The 23,126-nt window shown below is 44.2% G+C and overlaps 1 protein-coding gene across 6 annotated transcripts in view; it reads left to right on the forward strand.

Annotated features, from left to right (window-relative positions):
- LOC144138220 (BAI1-associated protein 3-like) overlaps positions 1-23,126 on the forward strand; it is a 500,259-nt gene that overhangs the window by 464,738 nt on the left and 12,395 nt on the right. For all 6 annotated transcript variants that reach the window (XM_077670407.1, XM_077670408.1, XM_077670411.1 and 3 more), the window contains 6 exons: positions 653-721; positions 2,829-2,975; positions 6,536-6,824; positions 9,528-9,566; positions 15,358-15,481; positions 18,938-19,134. In XM_077670407.1, coding sequence (XP_077526533.1) covers positions 653-721; positions 2,829-2,975; positions 6,536-6,824; positions 9,528-9,566; positions 15,358-15,481; positions 18,938-19,134 — 865 coding nt within the window. The remainder of the gene's footprint in view (positions 1-652; positions 722-2,828; positions 2,976-6,535; positions 6,825-9,527; positions 9,567-15,357; positions 15,482-18,937; positions 19,135-23,126) is intronic.

Raw genomic sequence — 23,126 nt, forward strand, 5'->3', positions numbered from 1 at the left:
GTTAAAGTTCAATGGGACAACCTATGTGCACAAGAGGGCAAATATAAAGAAAGTTGCATCGTGGCCATTACGAAGTACTAGTCTGCGATGGACCTAAAAACATGGTGGACTGCGTCTTGGGAAAGAAAAGGGTTTTTAGGTAGAGGTGCACGAATGTTCAAAACTATCAATGCTCCACAAATAATAGCGAATCTTCAAAACGTTTAATACTCTACAAATACTGTTTGCTATTCATTCAACTTGCAGCGCAATTTTATAGCTCTAAATGTACCCTACATGTAAGCTGAAGGGAAACGGCCATTTTGAAAAATTTATAAGCGGAAGTGAACTTTCCTGTCGATGTTATAGAATGAGGAGAAATCAAGAGTTATTGCTTGTTGGCTTGCAGTAAGGTCATACTGTCCCCTAGCATGCCGAGCCTTTTTTTTAATGACAGGAGGGACCACTTAAAAATGCGTGCAAAATAACAGATGCATGTTGGGAGCAAATCCATAATGTTGTAATCTACTGTTTTTCTACAAAGCTTGTTCCCACACGATGACAGAAACAAAAACGCTAATGAACCCTGCTAACACCTCTGGAGTTGCTATTTTGTGTGAAGCCCATCGTATAGGCCACATCTGTAGTTTTCGTTTCTTTTTTCCCCTTTCAGATGCGACCGGAAATAAAAAAGTTTCTGTTCCACCTGGCATGGGCACCAGAACGATTGGACGCCGGCAGCGTAAGATGAACGCCTTCATCCAAACAGCACTTTCAGTTTTCATGCAACTGTACATAGCCGCATGGTTTCATACATAATGCTCCAGGGAAAATGGTACACGAACAAAAAAGCAGAAAAAAGTGTGCCGGATAGTTCATCGGGTTGCATGTGTTCCCGGTGAAAATGTTCAAGTTTTTCTAGCTTCTGTTACGCAGTAAACTAATTAGTTATACATTAGGTGCAACACAGATTTTAGGTGGGCCAGTTGGTTCATATCTCAGTGACAATGACAAACAGCACGAAAAAACTACCAGGCGAAAGCGCACAAACAGTGAACAGACACAACACTGTATCCGTGTGCTCTTTGGTCGTCTTGTATATTTGCAAACTGTTTCCAGCTTAGTTACGCATTGTTTGCACAGTTGCTTCATTTGCACAGTATTGCTTCATTTATTCCCACCCTTTTATTGAGCACTGGTATCTCATCCTTTGTGACTTCTTACCTGCAGTCAAATGTGCTTTCGTTCAAGCAAGCTAACCACAGAAACCACTCGCACTGTGCAAAAAAAAAAAAAACTGGGTTTCCGAGCAAATATATTTGGGGCCATGGCGACAAAATACAACTTCGTTCAGTTTGAAAGAAGGAGCATTCAGCAACTCACTCGGGTCCATTCCAGTCTGGCAAGATGCTTTTTTAGCAGCAAAAAATGCAACAAACATTGTAAACCTTTCAAATTTTGTACTACTGTGGCCTTTCATGGATGGCACTATAATGGCCCAGCACTAAAATTATAGCTATCAGTGTGTAAAGAGGGCACGCGGGTCTTTGGGACCGAAAAATTGCCCAAAAAATCATTTTTTTTAGGTATTACTCTTCTCTTGATTTGCACAGTTTTTTCTTCGAAAATTCCATACTTGGAACAGTACCACATGCTTATAAAAGCCATAAAGGCCTGGTTTCAACAAAAAAATAAAACTTTTTAAAAAATTCCCTACTTCTTCGCCGCAGGTGGTATTGCTTTGATAGAAAACTCTTGAGAGGTACATCCCAGCATGTAGTGCAGCTAGGAAAATCATTTCTTTTGCGCCGTGAAGCTGAATGTTTAAACACACCAATATGGGAAGCAGATTTTGCATTTTGTATTCCAGTAATTGTTTAATTATTGTTATTTTTAATTGGTTAGCAGAAGTACTTCAAACCTAGAAGTTAGAATTGATGTAAACGTGTATGTGATTGCAAAACAAAAAAAAAACTGCTTCCCACATTTTATTGTCCACAACTTGTCATATCTATTCATGCTTTGCTGGTAATGTTTTGTTGAATAGTTTTTTTCCCTATTGTTCTCAAGAACAATAAATGAGGATATTTAATTAACTCAGATACTAATTACCTCACATCAGAACTAATTAGATATTTGAAATCAGCTAAAAAAAAATTGAACATGCCTATGCAGTTTCATCAGACTTGATTGAAAAGCAAAAAAAAAAAATTAAGAATAGTGTACCCTCTTAACCATATGTTACTATACTAGTGATGCAGTCAAGTAGTAGAACTATCGGCCCCATCACTATCGTCGAGTGATGTTTCGGGGCGGTGGCTTAAGTCAGCAGCCGCCAATCGCACGAAGCAGATTCTGTAACGCCATAGAGAAGTCGCTGCAGAGTGGCTGGGGAGACCACTTCATTTGCTTTTCTTTATAGTAGCTCGATTACTTGTTTGACGTTTTAGGCAAAATTAGTATTGTGAGCATTTGTGTGCGCGCTACGATAGTGCTCGCTTCAAGGACACATGGAAGGTGCCTGCTACTTTCGCGCCCAATCCACCTTACACTCCGTCTTCTTCTCACGACCATTATCATCACCATGTCACACCTCATCTGTTTCTCATACCCATCCACATCATCATTCCTCGGGCTGGTATTCTCGGTTGCCTCTCGGAATAAACGCGCCGTTCCGACTGACTCTGCGACGTCTCTTCTGGGTGATGGCTGCCTTTTCTGGGTGACGGCTGCCTTTGACGTCTCCCTCAGTATCATTGTTATCGGGGCAAGGCGATCTTTCGAATGAACCAAACTTGTGTCTTGTCTTCATTGTCCCTTTAACTCCTTGATGCTCTTCGTATGTGCAGGCCTTAGGTCCCCTGATCGACTACCTGGACAGTAACCTGCGGACACTGTACGAGTCCTTGATGAAGGTCAACTTCTACCGGACCTTGGAAGCCGTCTGGAGGGTCGTGCTGCAAGAGTTGATGCTCACTGCCAGGAATAACCTGGGGGTGCGTCGACCACTGCTTATTCTAACCCATAGAGTTCCATACTAATATATACTAGAGGAAAATCGGTCACTGAAATCATGCCGTCGTGAACACCTCCATAGCAGTGAGCGGCATTCCTCGCCTACTTGACTTGGCGAGCCACATGTATTCTTTTTGCTCTTGAAGTCGAAATCCATGAAAAATGCCTACATTTTTCTTTGTTTGTCTTTCATGAGGCTTCTAAACAATCCCTGACAAACAAATCTTTTTTAAGCTTCATTCGTATAAAAATAAACAACTCTAAATAATATTTTACAGTGATATTGGTGCTTTTTTGCAGTCACAGGCAACTTTTCAGAAAAGCCTGTTTGTTAGCCATGCCAAGAACAAGCGGGACGTGCTTCCCTGGTACATGACGGAATGCGCGCTGAAGCTCTAGCACCAGATTTCCCTCTAGCATATATTTGTATGAATGTTTATGATTTGAACACTGTGCCCACTGCGGTATAGCTTGATCCTGGGTTCAATCCTGGCCGTGGTGGCTGCTTTTCAAATGGAGGCGAAAAGTGAGAACACACGTGTGTTGAGATTTCGGAGCACGTTAGATTCCAGGTGGTCGAAATTGATCCGGAGCCATCCGCTACAGCGCGCCTCATAGCCCAAGTGTATCTTTTTTGCGTAAAACACCCGAAATTTGTATCTATTCAAAGGCTACTTTTGCAGCTCTACTCCTGAATGATATACCGTGTTATCTACAATACTGATGGTGCAGGCACTTGGCACAGAGCCGTCAATGTGGCGAATTATTGATTGTCAAGAAAAATCGGGTGGTGGGAGGCAGTACGAGGGTTTAAGGGAAACATGTAGTGAGAAATTATGAGGGTACATTCAGTCAGATACGTTGCTTCCAAGAGATATTTTATTGACCTGTCCTTGCTATGAGGGTGCATAAAGTTTACCAGATACGTTGCTTGCAAGAGATATTTTATTGACCTATCGTTGCTATGAGGGTGCGTAAAGTTTACCAGATACGTTGCGTCAAGAGATATTTTATTGACCTGTCCTTGCTAGTCCTAGTAAATTAAGCAGCGTTCATTGATGGCTTGTGGAGTCTGGCATTAAGCTAAACGTTTGTTTCGCTTCATCCATCAAGACGATGAGTAAGACGGGATTTGGTTGTTTGGGGCATTGCAGCATGAGCGTGACTTGAACGTCTTTGACTAAGCAACACCGACTTGCAGGACATGCTTCTCTCATTTCCAACTCTGCACAGTTGTTGTTGAACACCATGCAAAATGTGTTTCTGGATACCGGGTCAAAGATAAAAGTTGACGTGTTGAATTTTAACAGACAGACCTGTGATTGGCATTCATAGCAGAGAAATTCTTTTCTGTTGTGCTAACAAGCCGTCGTCTGCCCTGTAGTTTCTTTCTTATTATGCTTTCGATAAAATCTGGACAGAGCATGCGCACGTCGTTGGTGCCGGCACTCTAACGCTCCCCAACCCTCGATCCTAACTGGTTGTTAGTGGAATGCCCTAGGGTGTGGCTAGGGGCACAATTATGGGTATGCTTATTTTACCTTTACGGTCCAGTACGCATCTACAGTAGAACTCCGTTGATACGTCCTCGGTTCTTAGATATCCCGGTTAGTACACTCTCAATTGTGACAATTAAAAATTCCTCGTAGTACCTACGTTTCTTACCAATTAGTACGCTTTCCTGGATACTACATTTATCCCTCACGTTTTTTTTTTAACTATATCAGCGAGGTTATACTATATATATTACTGGCATAAAAGATGTGCTTAGAATGTTACTCAAAAAGAAATGAAGTGCAGACACCCTTAGCTATAATTAACTACAATTGAGCACTACCTAAATAAATTCCCCCTTCCTTCCTCTCATTAGAATGAATTGTTAAAAATTAAGGGACATCAGTGGCTGGTGCACTACAGCAGATATTTAAATTAAGCTGTTCCGATGCCTTACTGAAAACCTTTCTGTGTTGTTCCTGCTGTAGCTTCTCTTACAGGCAATATTGCTTGCAGCTAATTGCGATGGGGCCAGTGCTGTGTCATCATAATACTGAGCCCATTTTTGTCTCTCGATCCTTACCCTTTGTTTACATTTTCTTTGATCTTACGTCTCATAGCTCGTTACCGTAAATTTGCATGTCACCATCAAACACTGTGACAGCATATTTTTGCAACCTTGCACGCAATCCCTAATGCATTTCATTTCTACCTTATCAGGACATCAATGGAGGCTGTGTCATTGCATCCGTTGTGTATTCTGGTTAGACACATCAGTAATTTATTTATTTATTTATTTATTTATTTATTTATTTATTTATTTATTTATTTATTTATTTATTTATTTATTTGTTTGTTTGTTTGTTTGTTTGTTTGTTTGTTTGTTTGTATAAGTGCCCACAAACAGCATGATGCCTTCAGGCTGGTGCACAGAAGAAACAAAGGAAAGGAGAGGAAAGGAAGATGTGCACAATAGAGGAAGAAGAGCATAAGAAATGAAAATAACATCAATGGAACAAACATCGCATGACTGACTCACATGATTCTACAACACGAAAGAACACACTCAGGCTTTAGATGCATTTTTAAGAGCTCAGACAAAAGTGCTGTAACAGTCAAAGATACTCGGATCAAGTGCTTCAAGTAAGTTAAAAAGGAGTTGCATTCTCTGCATAGGACTTTTATGATTGATGGCAGGATAAAATAGTGGCAAGGAATGGCATCGTGTGGGGACATGAAAATTGATGGAAGTTAGCAAATTGGATGGTGAGCTCATACAATAAGGACTGGGCCTGTGCCAGCCTTCAAGTTTCGTACAAGCGAGATAAGCTGCCACAGTAGCTTTACTGACCTCACCCTGATAGGACACAGGCTCAACACAACTCTGAAATGTTATTCATTTCTCAGAAGAATCGGTCGCAGTCAATTTGCACGAGGTAAGAAATGGGTCCTTGACAAAGGCTCGGTTTTGTTCAGCGATCAGATTTGCTGAATGCTGTGTCTAAAAGTAACATCGGACGTACCCCAACTACAGGGGCTAAAGGTTCATCAGAAGTATGCAGATCATAGAGGACATCAGGCCTGCGCATGAGACTGTGAGTGAAAAGATATGTTGGACGTAACCAATACCGGTCCATCGGGTGCTCCCCCTGGTATAATATATAATATAAACAATTCGGAGGGACACCCGCTTGCCATTACAGTAGTCTGTTTCTTTTAAAAAACCAACCATGCTTCCATTAACCAATTCGCCAGTCACTGTTAATTGTTTAACTTCTATTTCTTGCTCCAACTTATCTCTAGCCTCTTGGATCCTAGTATCCCTGGACATAGCACCCGAGATATGTATCCCTAGGGGTACCCATAGACGTATCCCTAGATATGTATTCCTAAAGGCGTCCCTAGACTTATCCCTAGAGGTACCCCTATATGTATCCCTAAATACGTATTCCTAGATGTATCCCTAGATACGTATCCCTAGATGTATCCCTAGACGTATATCCCTCGATGGACCTTTCCCTTGTGTTTCCTCCTCCCGTGGCTGCAGGAGCGGGTGGGCTTCTTCCAGCGGCTGTTCTCGTCGCTGGGCGTGCTGCTGGAGTTCTTCCACGCGGAGGACAAGGGCCTGTCGCTCAAGTCGCTGCACAGCCTGCCCTACCAGGACCTGGACCGGCTGCTCAAGCTGCACAAGGCGGACACGGCCGACCTCATCGAGCTCTACTGCCTGCACCGCCTGGACGAGCAGCAGCGGCAGATCCAGGCGGCCGCCGCCCCCTTCGGCACGCTCACCGTGCGGCTCAGTTACAACGCCGCCGCCGAGTGCCTCTGCGTCGACGGTGGGCGGCTCTTTTTTCTTTTTTCTTACGGCTGATTTGTTCGTGGTAATCTATAGGCGGCATTATGTAGGCAGTTCATTTATTGAGGATATATGTTAATCTATGGGTGGTAGTATGTGGGCCATCTGTTTGCAGTAGAACCCTGTTGATACGTTCTCAGTTCGTAAGATTTCTGGGTGACTAGACTCTCAATTGTGAACACTAAAAATTCCCCATAGTACGCTTCTTATTGGATAGTACGTTTCCCCAGATTGTACTTTTCTCCTTCACGTTTCTTTTAAAACATATCGACGAGCTTCTAATGTACCGTATTTGCACGATTCTAATGCGCCCCCGATTGTAACGCACAGTAGAATTCGACACCCGGAAATCAAAAAAGTAACTTGCCGCCGATTCTGCCGCGCACACTGAATCATGCCATGAACAGACGCACCCGCCGCGGTGGCTTAGTGGCTAAGGCGTTGCGCTGCTGAGCACGAGGTCGCGGGTTCGATTCCCGGCCGCCGCGGCCGCTTTTCTGATGGAGGCGAAAAGCAAAAACGCCCGTGTGTACGAGATTTCGGCGCACGTTAAAGATCCTCAGGTGGTCAAAATTAATCCGGAGCCCTCCACTACGGCGCGCCTCATCGCCTGCGTTGCGTCGGCGCGTTAAACCCTACAATCAATCAAATCATGAACAGACGCCTCAAAATTGCACAAAACATTTAACTGAACATAAATTCGCACACACAAACCCAATCACGCGATGTCGGCATTGTACGCTCCTCGCTGTCCGAGTCAGAGAGCTCTTTCTCACTGTCCACTGACAACAGAAAGTCATCCCTTTGTTTTCGCCAATCGTGAAGCACGACTCTGGGACGCCTAATTCACGAGATGCTGCCCGGTTTCCTTCCGTTTCCGCCAAGATGATTACTTTGCGTTTAAACAAAGCATCGTAATGAAGCCGTCGTTTCTTTTCCATCTTGACACGCCGAATTCAGGCAGCCGGAACGATTGCAAAAAGAAAAATGGCGAACAAACAACGACAGCGGGCGGAAGAAGACTTCCTGGTACCGATGGTGATGTGGCTGGCCATCATTCGTTGAGCTTCTTCATTTCGGTTTCGAGTTGGCGGTTCCAGTTTCAAGGTTTTTGAGATTTGAGTCCGATTGTAATGCGCAGGTATTTTTGAACCCCTATTTTCACAAAAAAGGGTGCGCGTTAGAATCGTGCAAATACGGTATATAGCAGCTTATAGTTTGTGAGCAGTTTGTCTATTGGTGGAAGCTCGTAGGCGACTCATTTAGTGCGGTTATAGTGATCTATAGGCAGGAGTATATAGACAATCAGAGATAGGAATCTATGGATGGTATTCACTGAAAAGTTTAGCTGTCAATTTCTTCGTTTGGCAACATTGAAAACAGCTATGTCTGTGCTACTTCGGCATGAACATGGTCCGGCTTGTGCCACTGCGTCCGCACATCGCAGAAAAAAAAAAACACCGGCGTGCATCGTCTGCCCCGTTTCAACCAGATTCTCAACGCTGGTGTCAACAGATATGTTATTAATTGCACTCACATTGTATGGAGGCATTACTTTGCGTTCGGTGGGGTACAGTTTGGAACATCAATCACACACATCGCGTGCTCAGCACAGACAAGTACCGCCATCTCGCGGAGCCTACCTAACCAGTGACGGCGCGCTCACATGGTTGCCCCTCATGCGTGGCACGCCAGTGAATACAACCTATAGTCAGCAGTTTATGGGTTATTTATTTATTGCAATTCATTTGGCATACTAGTAGTATTGTTTAGTAGTGCATAAACAGCAATAAGTGGACATGCGTTCAGGCCGTAAAATTGTTGCAATAAGTTGCAGCAGAAACACTAAGCCAGTGGGAAGAATTAACAGGCCTGTTTTGGGAGGGAGAAAGCACATGAGTGGACTGGTTGAGTACAAATTGCAGGTACAGGGGTAACCAACTACCCATTTTCATATTCTGGGTGCTTATGTGCTCTGAACATAATTCGCAACAGCCATGTTTGAGTGTGGTTTTGCTGTCGGTTCTGCTTTCTACCAGCTACACTGGCTGAGTGGGTAAGCTGTTAGTCCGCTGAGCACTTAGTCAGCGGCGCGATTCTTGGCCGTGCGGGTAGTTTTTCTTATTACAGTACTAAACAAAGACACCCATCCGTTGGAAATTTCAGAACAAATTAAAGATTTTCAAGTGGTTTGAGTGAATCAGCAGCCTTTGCTCTGGCAGGCCTATTTTGCGTCAGGTGTAGCAATGTGGCTTGAAAGCTCCTGATCCTATCTTCCTACTGTTTGCTTCGAGTGGAGCTATAGTTCTTTTGGTTTGACTCAGCCTACTGGATTGATGATTGGTTGAAGCTTGTATGCTAAACCAAAACAACTTCATGCTTCTATGGGGCTTTCCTTTCCTCTCAAATTTTGCAAATGCGAAACATTTTTTACTTTGAACTTGGGTTAAAAAACTTTTACTTGGGCGTCAGCTATCCAGAAAATAGTTGCAAATTTTACTGCGGTCATATGTGTTTAATTAAAGAACGTCAATTTGTGAAGAACTTATTTGTCCTCCTTTCGAGAAAACCACCGTTTAGTTACATTTTTGAAGTCTGCTCTAGGTTTATGCTGTCGATGTGTCATAGCAGAGACTCATTCAGCTTTTTTTTAACCCACTTTTCTTTGTTTATTTGTTACCAGTTATGAATGCTCGAGACCTGCAACCACTCGATCCCAACGGTAAGTTCACAATTTGTTTTCTTTTACACAATGTAACAGATGCACAGGACTTGAAAAAAAAAAATGGAACAGCGCAGTAGTTAAGGCAGATAAGTACAACAAGGACAGTAATAAATGGGGAACAGCTGTTACTACAGCCAGGATTTTTGAAGAAAACATAATCAGCTATCAGGCTGTCGACGTTCAGCAAAAACAAAAAACAAAGGATGAAACATCAACATTACAAACAAAATAGGCATCTTGCTTGCACATTGGTTGAAGGCCTGAAATCAAGAGTTTTGCCTTTTTTAAGGAAACCTAGTTTAATTTTTTTTACGTGTATGCTGCCTTAGCGGCTACTGATGGCGCGAACATTTGCTCGTTGTCTTCAGCTAGAAATGTACACTAAAGACGCGCATCATGTCTGTCCTCATTCCACGTGATGATCAATTAATTTGGGCTGTAGGTAGGGCCAATTCACCAATGTCAAATGCTGAACTGATCAGTTAACAATTGGCAAAACAATCTACGCACTAGTACTGACTCCTACAGTCATTTATGTGCATCTGCATGTAAAATGTGATGGGGAAAAAAATACAGCTGATTAAACTAAAAAAATATGTACTTGCAAATGCTGTTGAATTACAGATCTGATTGTTTTAATTAATTGGTTTGGCTATCCCTTTATGCGAGCTGCAAGAAATGAATTCAATGGTCCTGTCTGGGAGCTAAATTAAACAAAAGTGAGCTTTCCTGCACGACAAAAGTTAAACAACGCCAAAAACAAAGTGGCAAAGTGGGCGAGTGCTTGCTCAGAGAAATGTAAAATGACAAAAACAAGCGATACCTATAAATGGCTGAAGCATTGTGTTACAGTAGAATCTCGATGATACGATTCTGGGTGATACGAATTTCGGGATGATACGAATTTCTGAAAAGTCCCGGCAAAATTGCATTGTTTGCAATGGGAAAAATTTCGGCTGTTACAAACGGACCTGCGCGGCCCGGCGGATGATACGAACGAGCCGGCGAGGCGCCCGACTGCCGAACAAGCAAGTGACAGCTCTCTCTCCCCATTTGTCACTCTTCTTTCTCCAGAAACGGCCGGGCTGTTGTTTTCTGCTTGCGTAAACGCGCCCCGCACGCCCTATGCGCGCCGCGAAACCTCTCGCACGCTGCGCGCGCCGCGGCCGGTGGCGGCAACATGGCGGCAGCTTCGGCCGCGAAGTGGCACGGCCACTTGAGCGACTGCTTCTAGCCGCTCTTTAAAATGCCGCTCAAGGCAGACACGAAGTTTCTTGTGCAGTAAAGAAGCTGATAACGTTGGCGAAGACGGTACTATAAAACACCATCCGCGCCGCTAGTGAAAGCGCCCATAAAATATCTGCCGGAGTGCTAAGCCTAAACATCTCGGGCGGAGCCAGCGGGCTGTCTCGATCGTTTCGCAAGTCGTCAGCGTCTTTTTCTGACCGAGGTAGGAGATACCGCGGGCGCGAAATCGTCAATGCGGCCGCGAAAATACAGCGCGCGCAAAGCCGAGGCGTGCGAATCGCGTGCAAAAAGGCACCATGCGGTTCACGCTTGACTGTTGCGGCGTGTAGCGAGCTTGGACACCGGGAGTGAGGAGACAAGCGCGAAGCTAGGCGAAGCGTTACGCGCTCCAGAAAGGACTGCTTTGTGACGGGGGGGTTTAAAAAAAGCAGAAAAAATCACGTATTTGTTCACGCGAAAGTAAGAAAAGAAATAAACGAAAACTTTTTTCAGCGCTCAATTTTTTGGTCTGTGTTGGTTCATACGAATTTCGGATGATACGAATATTTTTCGCGGTCCCGCGAGATTCGTATCATCGAGATTCTACTGTATTGAGAAGGAAGTTACTGGTTCGATTTCCAGCCATACAGGCATCTTTTTTTTAATGGAGGTTGAGAACTAAAATGCTCATGCGTACAAGATTATAACACTTGCTCAGCGTATCTGGGTGATCGAAATTACTTCACAGCCCTGCACTTTCGGTTGTCTTGGAGTCCAAGGGTAACTGTTATGGAACGGGACGCAGACGCGAGGCCATGGCTGAGCCGGACCGAGGTTTATTCGCTTCTTTCTCCTCTAGCCCCTGATCGCAATGATAGCACGCGGTCGTCTTCCTCTTCCTCCATAATTCCGCAACATACTCCCACCCCCGACGGTGGCGCTAGTGGTGAGGAAGTGCAGAGCAGATTAGTCTAGGCTTGCCGTAGATTAGTCCAATGTCAATCCTGCGAAGTCTGGAGGTGGTAGATGCCTTTCTGCTTTATCCTCCATCGATGCTTTGAGGCACGATGCCTTCTTCTTGACACTTTCTTGGCTAAGACGGGGCCCGAAGTTTTTCTTGAATGAGACTGTCTTTTGTATGAGGCAGTGCAGTTGCCCCACGAGTGAGCGTGGATAAATCGTATTCGAAATCGAGCCTGAATCTTCTGGTCAGTAGTCCCTTTTCGCTTTTCTGTTCGCTTTCGATGTTCCTTTCTGAGTCCTGGCTGAGTTTTTCGCACTTGTGTCTGTATCGTCGTCAATTTCCTGGATTTCCTTGCTTCTAGTAGGCGAATGAACGCTTCACTTTCACATGCCTGAATTTGCGTTTTCCGAGATTTGTTTGCGAACCACTCGTTTTGTAACTGCGATGCACGAATGAATGCCTTGCTGCCGTTGCACGCGAGATCACTTCTAGGTTGTTCATCTGTTGTCTTTATCTGAGTGTTGCCCATACGGGTTGGCTTCTTGGATTTGGCCGCGGGCGCACTCGAGTCTGAGATGGTATCGTCATCGCTTCGGCGAATTGCCACGGCACCGGCTGCTTGGTCGAACTTGGTCTTGCTGCTACATCCCGCGGCCTGCTTCACCGACGACGTTGCAAACGTAGGGGCGCTGTGCTGTTCCCTGTTCTCTTCCGCTGAACACGACGAACTCGCGGTTTTGGAAGCAGCCCTTGTTGCGAATGGGAGTGCTGCAATGGCCACGTCCCTTTTCATGGAGGTACCCCCTCTGAAAGGATCTTGCGTCGGTTGAGGTGGCGACAAAGTCTTCGTCGCGGTGAACGACGTCCTCAACGTTGCCTGAGAGATTCGTTCCTTTAACGAAACCTTCGTGCGACTTATCGCGTATGAAAACTCTTCGCCTTCTTCTAAGTCTGCCACAAAACTGTCAAAGTCGAGAAGGCTCTGGATATGACCGTCCAGCTTTCGAAGTTCGTCTTGTTTTTGTTCTGCCATACGGTGCAAATCGATGAGCATACTTATATTCGATGGTGACGATTCCAAGACCCGAATAGTGGTGTTGGCTAGTTCCGTTATGTCCGCCCGGAGGATGACCCGCGAACTGATAAGTTGGTCCACGACCTGCCTGTCATCTAAACCAGAGAGCGCAGCGAAGCAAGGGTCGGGACTGTCCGATGGGTGGGGATCATCTCCGGGTTCTAGGTGGGGGGTCTGTGTCGAGCACGCAGCCATGGCAGGCATCGTTAAACGGTGAGGCCTCCGAAATGAGACGATCCGACGTACCTGAGGCCACGCACTACCTTGAAGGCGCTGCGCCGTGAAGTCCGCTGGTCCGTCGTTCCCGGGTTTCATGGCACCAGAAATGTTATGGAACGGGACGCAGACGCGAGGCCATGGCTGAGCCGGACCGAGGTTTATTCGCTTCTTTCTCCTCTAGCCCCTGATCGCGATGATAGTACGCGGTCGTCTTCCTCTTCCTCCATAATTCCGCAACAGTAACTCTGGTGCATAAAGCTGTGATTTGAATTTCAGGCTGGGGTGCAGACAAGGTAGAAATATACAAAACTCTAATTAGTTGGTTTTGTTTTGTTTGGTAAACACTGGCTGAAAGTTTGTTATGAAAATTATTTTCTTCCGTTCAAACGTTTGTTGTTTTGGGCAGCTTAATTCTTACTTGTAGTGCCGGGTGATGATCTTCAGGACTGACATTGTTTGGTGGAGCTAATGAGACATGATATGACGAAATAGCTAATTTGACAAAATAGTTGACTACTTGCAGCAATCAATGCTCTTTTATTAGGCTGACATTTTCACTGCAATTTCTTTTTGTCACAACTGAACAATCTTTCACAAAACTTCATGAAAGAGTTACGCATCTCCAAGGCGCTTTTTTTTTTTTATTTATAACATTTGAAGTCATTCAGCTGAGCTTGGATGAGGATATACAAGAAGGAAACACAGTCTGGGTGCCTTCCGATGTGTTCTCGTCTTACGTTCAGCTGACTTTAAAATCTAGTTAAAAAACAAACTAGCTCAGATACACCAATTTTATTGTTTCCATTTCATTTGTGAGCCCACATGTTTTGTTGATTGTTGAACCTGTTTTCATTCATTGTAAGGGCATTATTTTTAGTTTGAATATATATCAAATTCACTGGCATTTTATCATATGGTCACTTTTCCTAGAACAAGAAACAATATGCCTGTTTTGAAGCTCAGAAGGAGGTTAATTAAATCAATGGATAGCACTTTTTTCACCTCTTCTTCCCATAAAAATTGCAACACACACACCCAAAGTTTTAATGGGAAGTGGTGTTTGGACCCTCAAACAAAAAATTTCTTTCGGTTCTTTTTGTTTTTTTTTCTTTGGTTACAGGTGATGGAAAGGGTGAGTTTTGTTTAACTTTTTGTTTTGCATGTTTGGTTGTTGGCATTTCTCTTTTAGGTGCGCACAACTCCAAAAATATTGTGAAATAATATTCGCCTGGGTATCCGGTGTTTTTTTTTTTACAGATGAAACGAGATAGTCACATAGTGGTGATGGTTTTGCCAAATTTGATAGCACGAGCATTTTGGTGGAGGTTTTGCGGGAAAATTTACTAACCTTGGTGGTGTGAGCTCGTCGTCTTGCCCGTGGAGATGTTGGCTGTGGTGGTGGTCACGAAGTGGTGATGGTGCTAGTGCTTACAGTGGTGGCTGTGACTGCTGTTGTTTTGGTGTGGAATGTCATGTCGACTGACCGTGGGCTTTGTTCTTTGGACATTGTTGCGTGTCATCAGTAAATAGAAAGGTAGTAAGTAATGAGCAGGTCTCAGAGTGTGGCTGACGGCAACGTTTAAAAACAAAGAAATGCACTTATGGCAATGCTCATTTCATTTATCTCCCGTCGCGTCAACAAATATTGAAGCACCTGTCAATGAGTTAGCACAGAAACAAACTTTGCATGTTATTATTCAAAAACAAAATTGATAGGATGACAGTCAAGGTCCGGAAGGTTATATTAAGTGTTTTTTTTTTCTTTAATTATCACACCAGGGGACATTACACCAGGCACGTAGACGTAAATTAAGTGTTTGAACAGCAGTGGGGATCGAGAAGGCTATATCTAAATTTCGAAAGCACCTTCTCAGACTTATATTGTGCCTAATATAGTTTAGATTAGCTATAATATTAATTACAAAAAACGTTTCAAGCCTTTATACACGATCTGACATTAAAGGTCAGTTTAAAAGTGATGCATTAGATGATGGCAGTCCTAGGACTGCCATCATCTAATGGACACTGTCAATGGACCATCATCAACGGACACTGTACAGCTGCTAGCTAGCAGCTGTACAGTGTCCGTATTTGGGGGAGCTTCTTTACAAGGAATTGAACAGCACATTGAACTCTTTTGTTACATATTTTAACCGATGAAAATTTCGCAGAATTACTTTCAATCGACCTTCACTTCCGGAATGGTTGGCAGACCAGTGAAGTGACTGAAGGGCGTTTTCGATTGTATCGTCCCATGCTGACCTTTGACCTTCTTCCCACGCTTCTCGGGCACTGCCCAACAGGTTACAGCGACCCGTTCGTCATTCTGGAGATCTTGCCCCGGCACATGTTTCCCGACTGCCTCCAGCAGAGGACCCGGGTGCAAAAGAAGACGCTCTACCCGCTCTTCGACGAGAGCTTCGAATTGTGAGCCCAAACTTCCTTTGGCATCCTAATGCAAACTTGCGCATTAAGGGAAGGCACTACACAAAAAGCGTTTTTTACAGCGCAGCTCTCTATGGCTCCAGTCTGCACAATAAAATGAAATTTGGGAAAGCCAGTTTACACAGGCCAACCTTACATTGATAAGGTCCTAAAGCTTCCATATTTTAACAAGACGGCTTATATTTCCCCTGGAAAGATGTCTTCCCAGTAGTGAAGTTCTGTTTACAAGGGAAGCAGACACTAAATTAAGGTGATTGGAGTAAGCTGGACCAGCTTTCAAAGACCAAGCTTACTCCGATGATATCCGAGGGCCTTTGCGTTTTGTTGTTAGATTGTCTGTATTGCCCTGGGAGGAATGTTTTCTCGGCAAAGCATTTTTGTTTAGCAGTGAAGCCGACTTAAGCTTGGTCTTTGCAAGTTGGCGTTTCCACAGTGGGGTTGCGCAGTGAAGCTTACCTTTTAAAAGGATTAGGTGTAAGCGGGGCTCGTAACAGCGATACGAGTGCAACCATTGATAATGCGCTGATACTAATGCAGCGTCCGACGAGTGTGCCCGTGGGATGGCTCATAACAATGAGCGAGAACTGACGATGCATATCATTAGAGATAATGATAAATGAGGAGATATAAGGGCAGATAATGAATGGCAGCCTACCATTGTTTCTGAAGAAGAAAGCGTATGACAGCGGCTACTTACCAATACTCACCTACATGGCAGAAACTTGGAGGCTCACTAAGAGGGTTCAGCTTACATTGAGGATGACTCAGCGAGCAATGGAACGGAAGATGATAAGTGTAACGTTAAGGGACAAGAAGAGAGCAGAGTGGGTCAGGGAACAAACGCGTCTTACGGACATATTAGTAGAAATGAAAAATAAATGGACGGGGCATGTAATATGAAGGCAAGATATCCGTTGGTCATTAAGGGTAACAGAGTGGATCCCTAGAGAAGGCAAGCGTAGCAGGGGGCGGCAGGAAGTTAGATGGGCAGATGAGATGAAGAAGTTTGCGGGGATAAAGTGGTCGCAGTTAGCACAGGACCAGCCGGGATAACTGGAGATCCATGGGAGAGGCCTTTGCCCTGCAGTGGGTGTAGACAGGCTGATGCTGATGATGATGATCATTAGAGAATGCTGCAAAGCACCTTTGGCGCACACGACGTCAACTTGAAAGAGGTCGAGGGTGCGTACGTCAGGTTTCAAAGAAACTTTCTCTGTCGTCATTTTGACTCAAGCTGCTACGTGTGAAACGCACTGTGGTTCGACAACGACCTGACCGCAGACGCAAAAGTTCAAGTCACACTCACCATGGAAGCAGAACGTTATTTCCCCCGTAATACACGCAGCTTCGCGGGGCAGCCACCTTCACAGAGTAGAATGGCTGTCAAATTTTTTGTTATTTCCGAAGTGAGGGCTTGAAAATCTATTTTGCAGTTTCTAAAACTCTTACTCCTCACAGTGGTGCCGTAAAGTTCCGAAATAACACCCACCCAAAGTACAGAGATATCAAGTGAATACTAACAAGGGATTTGCAATCTTTCGGGTCAGGTGCGAAAAGCTGCAAAAAAGTGGCCGCACCGCCAACCTAAACTGCCACGATATCAAGAAAAGATACGAGATGGGCGAATTGTTGGGTCAAGTGTGGAAATGACAAATAAGTGACTGCATCAACAGATAAATACGTGATTCGTGTTTATTTTGTTCGCTCATCGGCGCTAAAGCCACCGATTTTAAGGGGTGGGCGATCTTCGGGATCTTTTAGTGAATTGAATATTTCACGCATAAAGGCGGTGGGCGATGTTTCGGGGGAGGGCCTTCTCTCGGGGCTTTACGGTAATTGTTACCATTAAATGTGGCAATGGCTGTGTGCCGATTTTTATTTGTCGCTTTTCACTGCTGAGAATGACCCAAGAACAGCGCTGTATTTTATTTGCCCATAGAATTTCTATTGCGCGAGGAGGTCTTGATTGCCCAGAAACTGTTCAAAACTGCTCTAGACAGGCAAATGAAAAGTTCATCGGGCACTTAAGTATGCTTACGTGATTTGAAGGCAAAACCCAGCAATTATTGAAGACTTTCTACTGCCACATCGTGTTTGCATTTCTATCTACATTTTCATTTTGTCGTCTTTTGGCGCGAAATACCTCCACAGGCATGCAGACTGCCCACAATTCACGTTTCAGTGAGAGCTCTTCTCTATGTGCCCGTGTTCTACGCACGTGCTATCACGTTCACCTGTCATGGGGCCGGCATCAGGCTAATTGTTGTTCGATTCTGACATAGTGCCGCGTTAGGGCTGCGGTTAGCACGTTTGGGTGTCGCTCGGGTGACCCAGGCTCAAACCTGATATGAATCCGGATGTGCTTTTGAAGACGATAGTCTTTCTTGGGCTACTTAAACGCAGAAATTTTGGTCTGTCTGTATGTCTGTCTGTCTGACTTGATTCAGCCACCCGGCCAAAGGGAAACAGAAGCTGCACAATAGTCTTATATACTCACAGCCAAATCTAAACGCCTAAGTCTGGTGTTAATGTTCCTACTTGTCAACATTGTTGAACACGAACAAGACGTTACCCAAATGTAAGGCAGCAATACGTGAGTGATATTTGCAGTGTTCCTTTATTAGAAAATTTACGAATGCTTGCTTTTTGCGATAGCAAATGAAATACTACATAACTGCAGAAAACCGCTGCCTGCTGTTGCCCGCACTACTGTAGCTCCTGGCGGCATTTTAAGGAATCAAACGGCAACAGTAACGAAAGGTTCCACTCTATAGGTTTCACGTTCCATTTGAAACGCTCGTGGAATAGGGCAAGGTGGTTTTATACACGTTGAAGTAGTGCACCTCGATTCACGTGCGTCTCCGCCGTACGGCAGAGGTTGCATCGAGGCACCCGACTTGGAGCAGTGGAACGCGGTAAATTTAAATTCGCTTGAGCAAACCTTTGGAGGAACGAGACAGGAGAGCAACAGCATGAGAGGTGAGCGGGAAAGGAAAGGGAGGCATTTACATGGCAGGGGCACCAATCGACTATCGTCTTTCGTCGACATTTGCAACGAAAGGAGCAGATACGCAGCCAATTTATTACTGTATTTATTCTATTAAAAGGCGGTCACGATTATAACGTGAGCATGCAGTTTGGAGAGGACAAAAAATTGCCACATGCACGCACGCCTGCATGCGCACACACACACAAACACACTCACACATATATATGCTGAGCTTAGAAAAGGTGGGGAATGACTTTTAGACTATGGATTTTGGAAAAAAAACCTCGCCTTATATTCGAGTAAATACAGTAATTCACTTTCTCCTTCCAGCGGCAGCCATGTCAGTGCCATTTATGTTGCCGTTGATGACAACTACAGTCATTTTTTGTGTTTGATGAGGCGTCTAAAGTTTTCGCCGTAAAAGAGACCGTCGGTGCGGTGTGGTGCAGCTCGGTGGGCCAGGAGCGGTGCCGCCAGGCTGTGGCCGTGCTGAGCTTCACGGTCATGGACCACGACATGATGACGCGGAACGACTTCGAAGGCGAGGCCTTCTTCGCGCTGGCTGCCGTGCCGGGAGTCGAGGAGACGCTGCCCATCGCTCCCGCGCAGCCCGTCGACCTGCCCCTGCTGCAGCCCAAAGAGAAAAGTGAGTGCGGCTGTTGGGGCCCGGCCGCAAGTCAAAAAGCTGCCTTGGTGTTGAGGGGTCTCGAAGACAAAGTACACGTTTGGTTCGTTAAAAAAAACTGCTTTACTCCCGATAACAGTGACACCAAATTTATGACAATAACTTCAAATGAATAATCTGGCAATTGCCCTACAATGTCACAAAATTTTGTTTGTGTGATTGGTGGCTACCGTCCAAAGAAACTGCCACAAGAAGCACGATTGGGTGATTGTAGTGGAGTCTTTAGTTCCATTCGATCATGTCATTTCAATGGTAATGTACAGCAACACTCAGATAAGTATGTTTTTAAAAAGCACTGGCTCATGTGAAGGAAACATTGACGTCCACCTCAATGCAGCCGTACAGCAACAAAGGAAAGCTGTACAGCTTCCTCAGAAACTCCGCAGTTGAAGAAAAATTCATTCTGGTCCAGGATTTGAACCCGGGACCACCGCTTAACCAGAACAGTCGCTCTACAAACTGAGATAACCAGGAGGCTAGCAGTTTGTAGCACGAGAGCGAATTGATGAACAACTCGAAGTGATGGACATGTGTTAATCGACCAGAATTAGGGGAAATCCCCAAAGCTTCTATTAAAGATCTGTGATGTAAAATGTGGACGTATTTCAACATTTCTTGCATTTTTTAGTAACAGAAACATTTTTGAAGCTTGAAGAGTCACTAAAGCATACCTGCCAGATTTCCCGAATTTTCCGGGAGACTCCCGAATTTTCATGGTTTTGTACGATTGTACGACCGAAACAAAAATCTCCCGAAAACGCACCCGTCTTTTGCTTAATCCTTTTCCCAGTATGGCCACAACGCGTCGGATGTATACCTGACAATCCAACCCGACACCAGTTCGCATCATTATCAGTTAAGTGCTTAAAAAGCGTAGTCGGCCATGTGCAGACGGTGAAGCTGTTCGTCCCATTGTTAGTTTACTGTTTATAGAAACGCAGCGCCGCCGCCGCTTTCATTTACGCACGAGCACGGCCATTCTGAAGATTTAGCAAGTCTCCAGTGGTGTAGCTTGTTGTTAGTTTAGACGAAACGACAAAACAGTTCAGTTCCTGCTGTTTTGTATTGCGCTTGCAGTACTATTTCCAGGTCCTTCTGAAAAGGGCGGCGTTAGCATCGTCGAACATTTAAGTGGCGTAGCTTGTTGGTAGTTTGGGCAAAAAAACAGTTCATTTCCTGCTATCTTGTAAGTAAATAAAAAAATGTGTGGAAAGTTACCCATTCTGTTGTTCCTACTACGCCCCCCCCCCCCCTTCCCCCCCGCCTTTCCCCGTCCCCGGTAAGATCTCCCTAATGCCATCCCGGCAAACCTGGCAGGTATGCTAAAGGCTAGTTTTCTCAAATTACATAAAGCTGTATCTTTTTCGATATGGCCCCTTTAAAGATATCGCTTTAGGGCGCTTAATTTAGAACAAATTTAGGTCTTCAAGAATGATCTAACTGATGGAATTACTGATTGTGCGAATAATGCAATGCATTGACAAAATACCTGAAAGCTGCATGCATAACAACTGTAGCCCAATCTCACCCACTGTGGTCTTCTTTTAGTGCACGTACTGGGCTCAGGTTTTATCCAGGACTACTGCAGTGTTTTGTAACCACACCATGGTGGCATTATTCAGAAAATAAATGTAGGCCTACCTTTTAACGCAGGTCTGCATAATGCATCCCGCACGGCATGCGTCCCGCAACCCAGCATGTTCCATCCCGCAACCCAGTCATGGTAGACAAACCATGACTAGGTTGGCTAAATTTAGAGCTGTGGCTTTGCCAGTTTTTCGCCATAGCTGATGATGGCAAATCATAAAGAAGGACAGTGCAAGGGAAATGGTCATTTCGATCACACTTTTCTCAATGAAAACGTGCAAATTGGTGACTACTCAAGAGCATAGACTACAAATTCTAGACCTGTTTCTCATAAGGTAACTCACTTCAGAGGTGTACCATCTGCCTCATCATTGTTCTTGTTTCATCCCAAATCTAACTGACACTCTTGTATCAATAAATTTGTCCTGAACCAACGTGCACACCAACCAGAATTCATGTAGGTTTATATGACAAAAATTCGTAGGTTTTCAAGAAGTATTATGTGTGAATGTTCAAGGGCTACATGGTCTGTTCAAGATCTAAATATGGCCGATGTTCACATGGGGCTGAAGGCATTGCAATTGCTGAAAAATGGGAATGGTTTCAAGACGGAGACTTATCTTCTCTATTCAGACAAGTCCTCTTATCAAAGCGATGGTTCCAGCGACATTGTATAGTTTGGCGACTTCTCATAATTGTTTGTTAGAGCTACACGGATAAGTGCTTTCAGTGTGGTAAAAATTGCAGAAGTTGTAAAAGCAACAAACAAACAGACAAACAAACAAGCAACAAAGTTGTAAAAGCAACAAACACTCACTCAGGCTTTACCTAGTATATCATGGTACTTTTAAACTTATCAAAAACAAAAATTCAAGAATTTTAAAGCTTGGTCAATAAAAATTCTATACCTTTCATGGCCTTGTTTACAAGCTTTTCAAAGTTAAGTGCTTCTTTGTAGTTTTCAAGCACCCATACTCTTAATTACTTCAAACAGCGCTTAAGCACAGAGGTGAAGAAGGCACAGGACAGGCACTGACCAATAACTGAATTTATTGAGTGGAAAAAACGAGTAATTTATACATTGGATAAGCATACCATGTGCATGTCAAACACATACTGTTCAACTTCCATACCCACTTGCCCATTTTTATGTTCGTTGTTTTTAAGGACACACATGAACCCTGCACAAAGCCCATAAAGTTAAACCTCGTTATAAGAGACATGGATGTAAGAGACAAATGGGTATAAGAGATACTATTCACCCACATGGATGGCTGCCCTATGTTTCCCATTAAATTGACCTCTTTTATAACAGGCATCGGATGTAGAAGACAGTTGGTTATAAGGGGCAAGTTATCCTTGAATTTCGGTGAATAATCTCACTTGTGACAGACATTTTAACTTCAGATGTGGTTCCGCCAGTTAGTGACTGCAGTTGCATCCATTACGCAATCAAAGGGGACGACGACGGACACCTGCAGTAGATATTTATTACAAGTTCAGCAAACACACAATGGTTCAATCAGCTAGGAAACGACGACACAAAGCCCTGTCAGTGGAAATGCAACACACAAAAGTAATTAAAGCTTACCGCCATGCGTACGAGCGTGACCGCACATGCGGGCTTCTGCACAAGCCAAGAATATTGGGAGCAAACAAAGGTTCAGAACTATTTTATAAATTGGGGGTGCGAAACATATAAATTTGAATAGGCCTTTTGTAGCGTGCTGTAGCATTCTTTTGTGCTAATTTTTGTCGTAGGTTGCCTACATTGAACTAGGGGTTGATCAGTAAGTGAAAACATGGTACCCTGCTCATAAGAGAACCTCTCATATAAGAGACAGAAACTGCTCCCCGGTACGGGTATCTTATAAAGGGGTTCAACTGCATTAAAGACGATAGTCTTTCTTGGGCTACTTAAAAGCAGAAATTTTGGTCTGTCTGTGTGTCTGTCTGTCTGCCTTTCTGTGACTCAATTCAGCCACCCGGCCAAAGTGAAACTGAATCTGCGCACTAGTCTTGTTTACCCACAGCCAAATCTAAATTTCCAAGTCCGTGGCAATGTTCATACTTGTCAACATTGTTGAACAAGAACAAGAAATTCCGCAAATATAAGGCAGAAAATCAATACATGAGTGACATTTGCAGTGTTCCTTTATTACAAAATTCACGGATGCTTAATTTTTGCGACAGCAAATAAAATACTACTATACATCAACTGCAGAAAACCGTCGCCTGCTGTTTCCCACGCTACCTGGTAGAATGAAAAAAATTAAACAGCAACAGCAACAAAAGGTTCCACTAGATAGGTTCCACGTTCCGCTTGGAACGCTCGTGGAGCAGGGCAAAGTGGTTCTATAAATGTT

Source organism: Haemaphysalis longicornis, unplaced genomic scaffold (genome assembly GCF_048455015.1).
Source record: "Haemaphysalis longicornis isolate Haplotype H1 unplaced genomic scaffold, Haemaphysalis longicornis Haplotype H1 scaffold_5, whole genome shotgun sequence".
NCBI classification, from domain to species: domain Eukaryota; kingdom Metazoa; phylum Arthropoda; class Arachnida; order Ixodida; family Ixodidae; genus Haemaphysalis; species Haemaphysalis longicornis.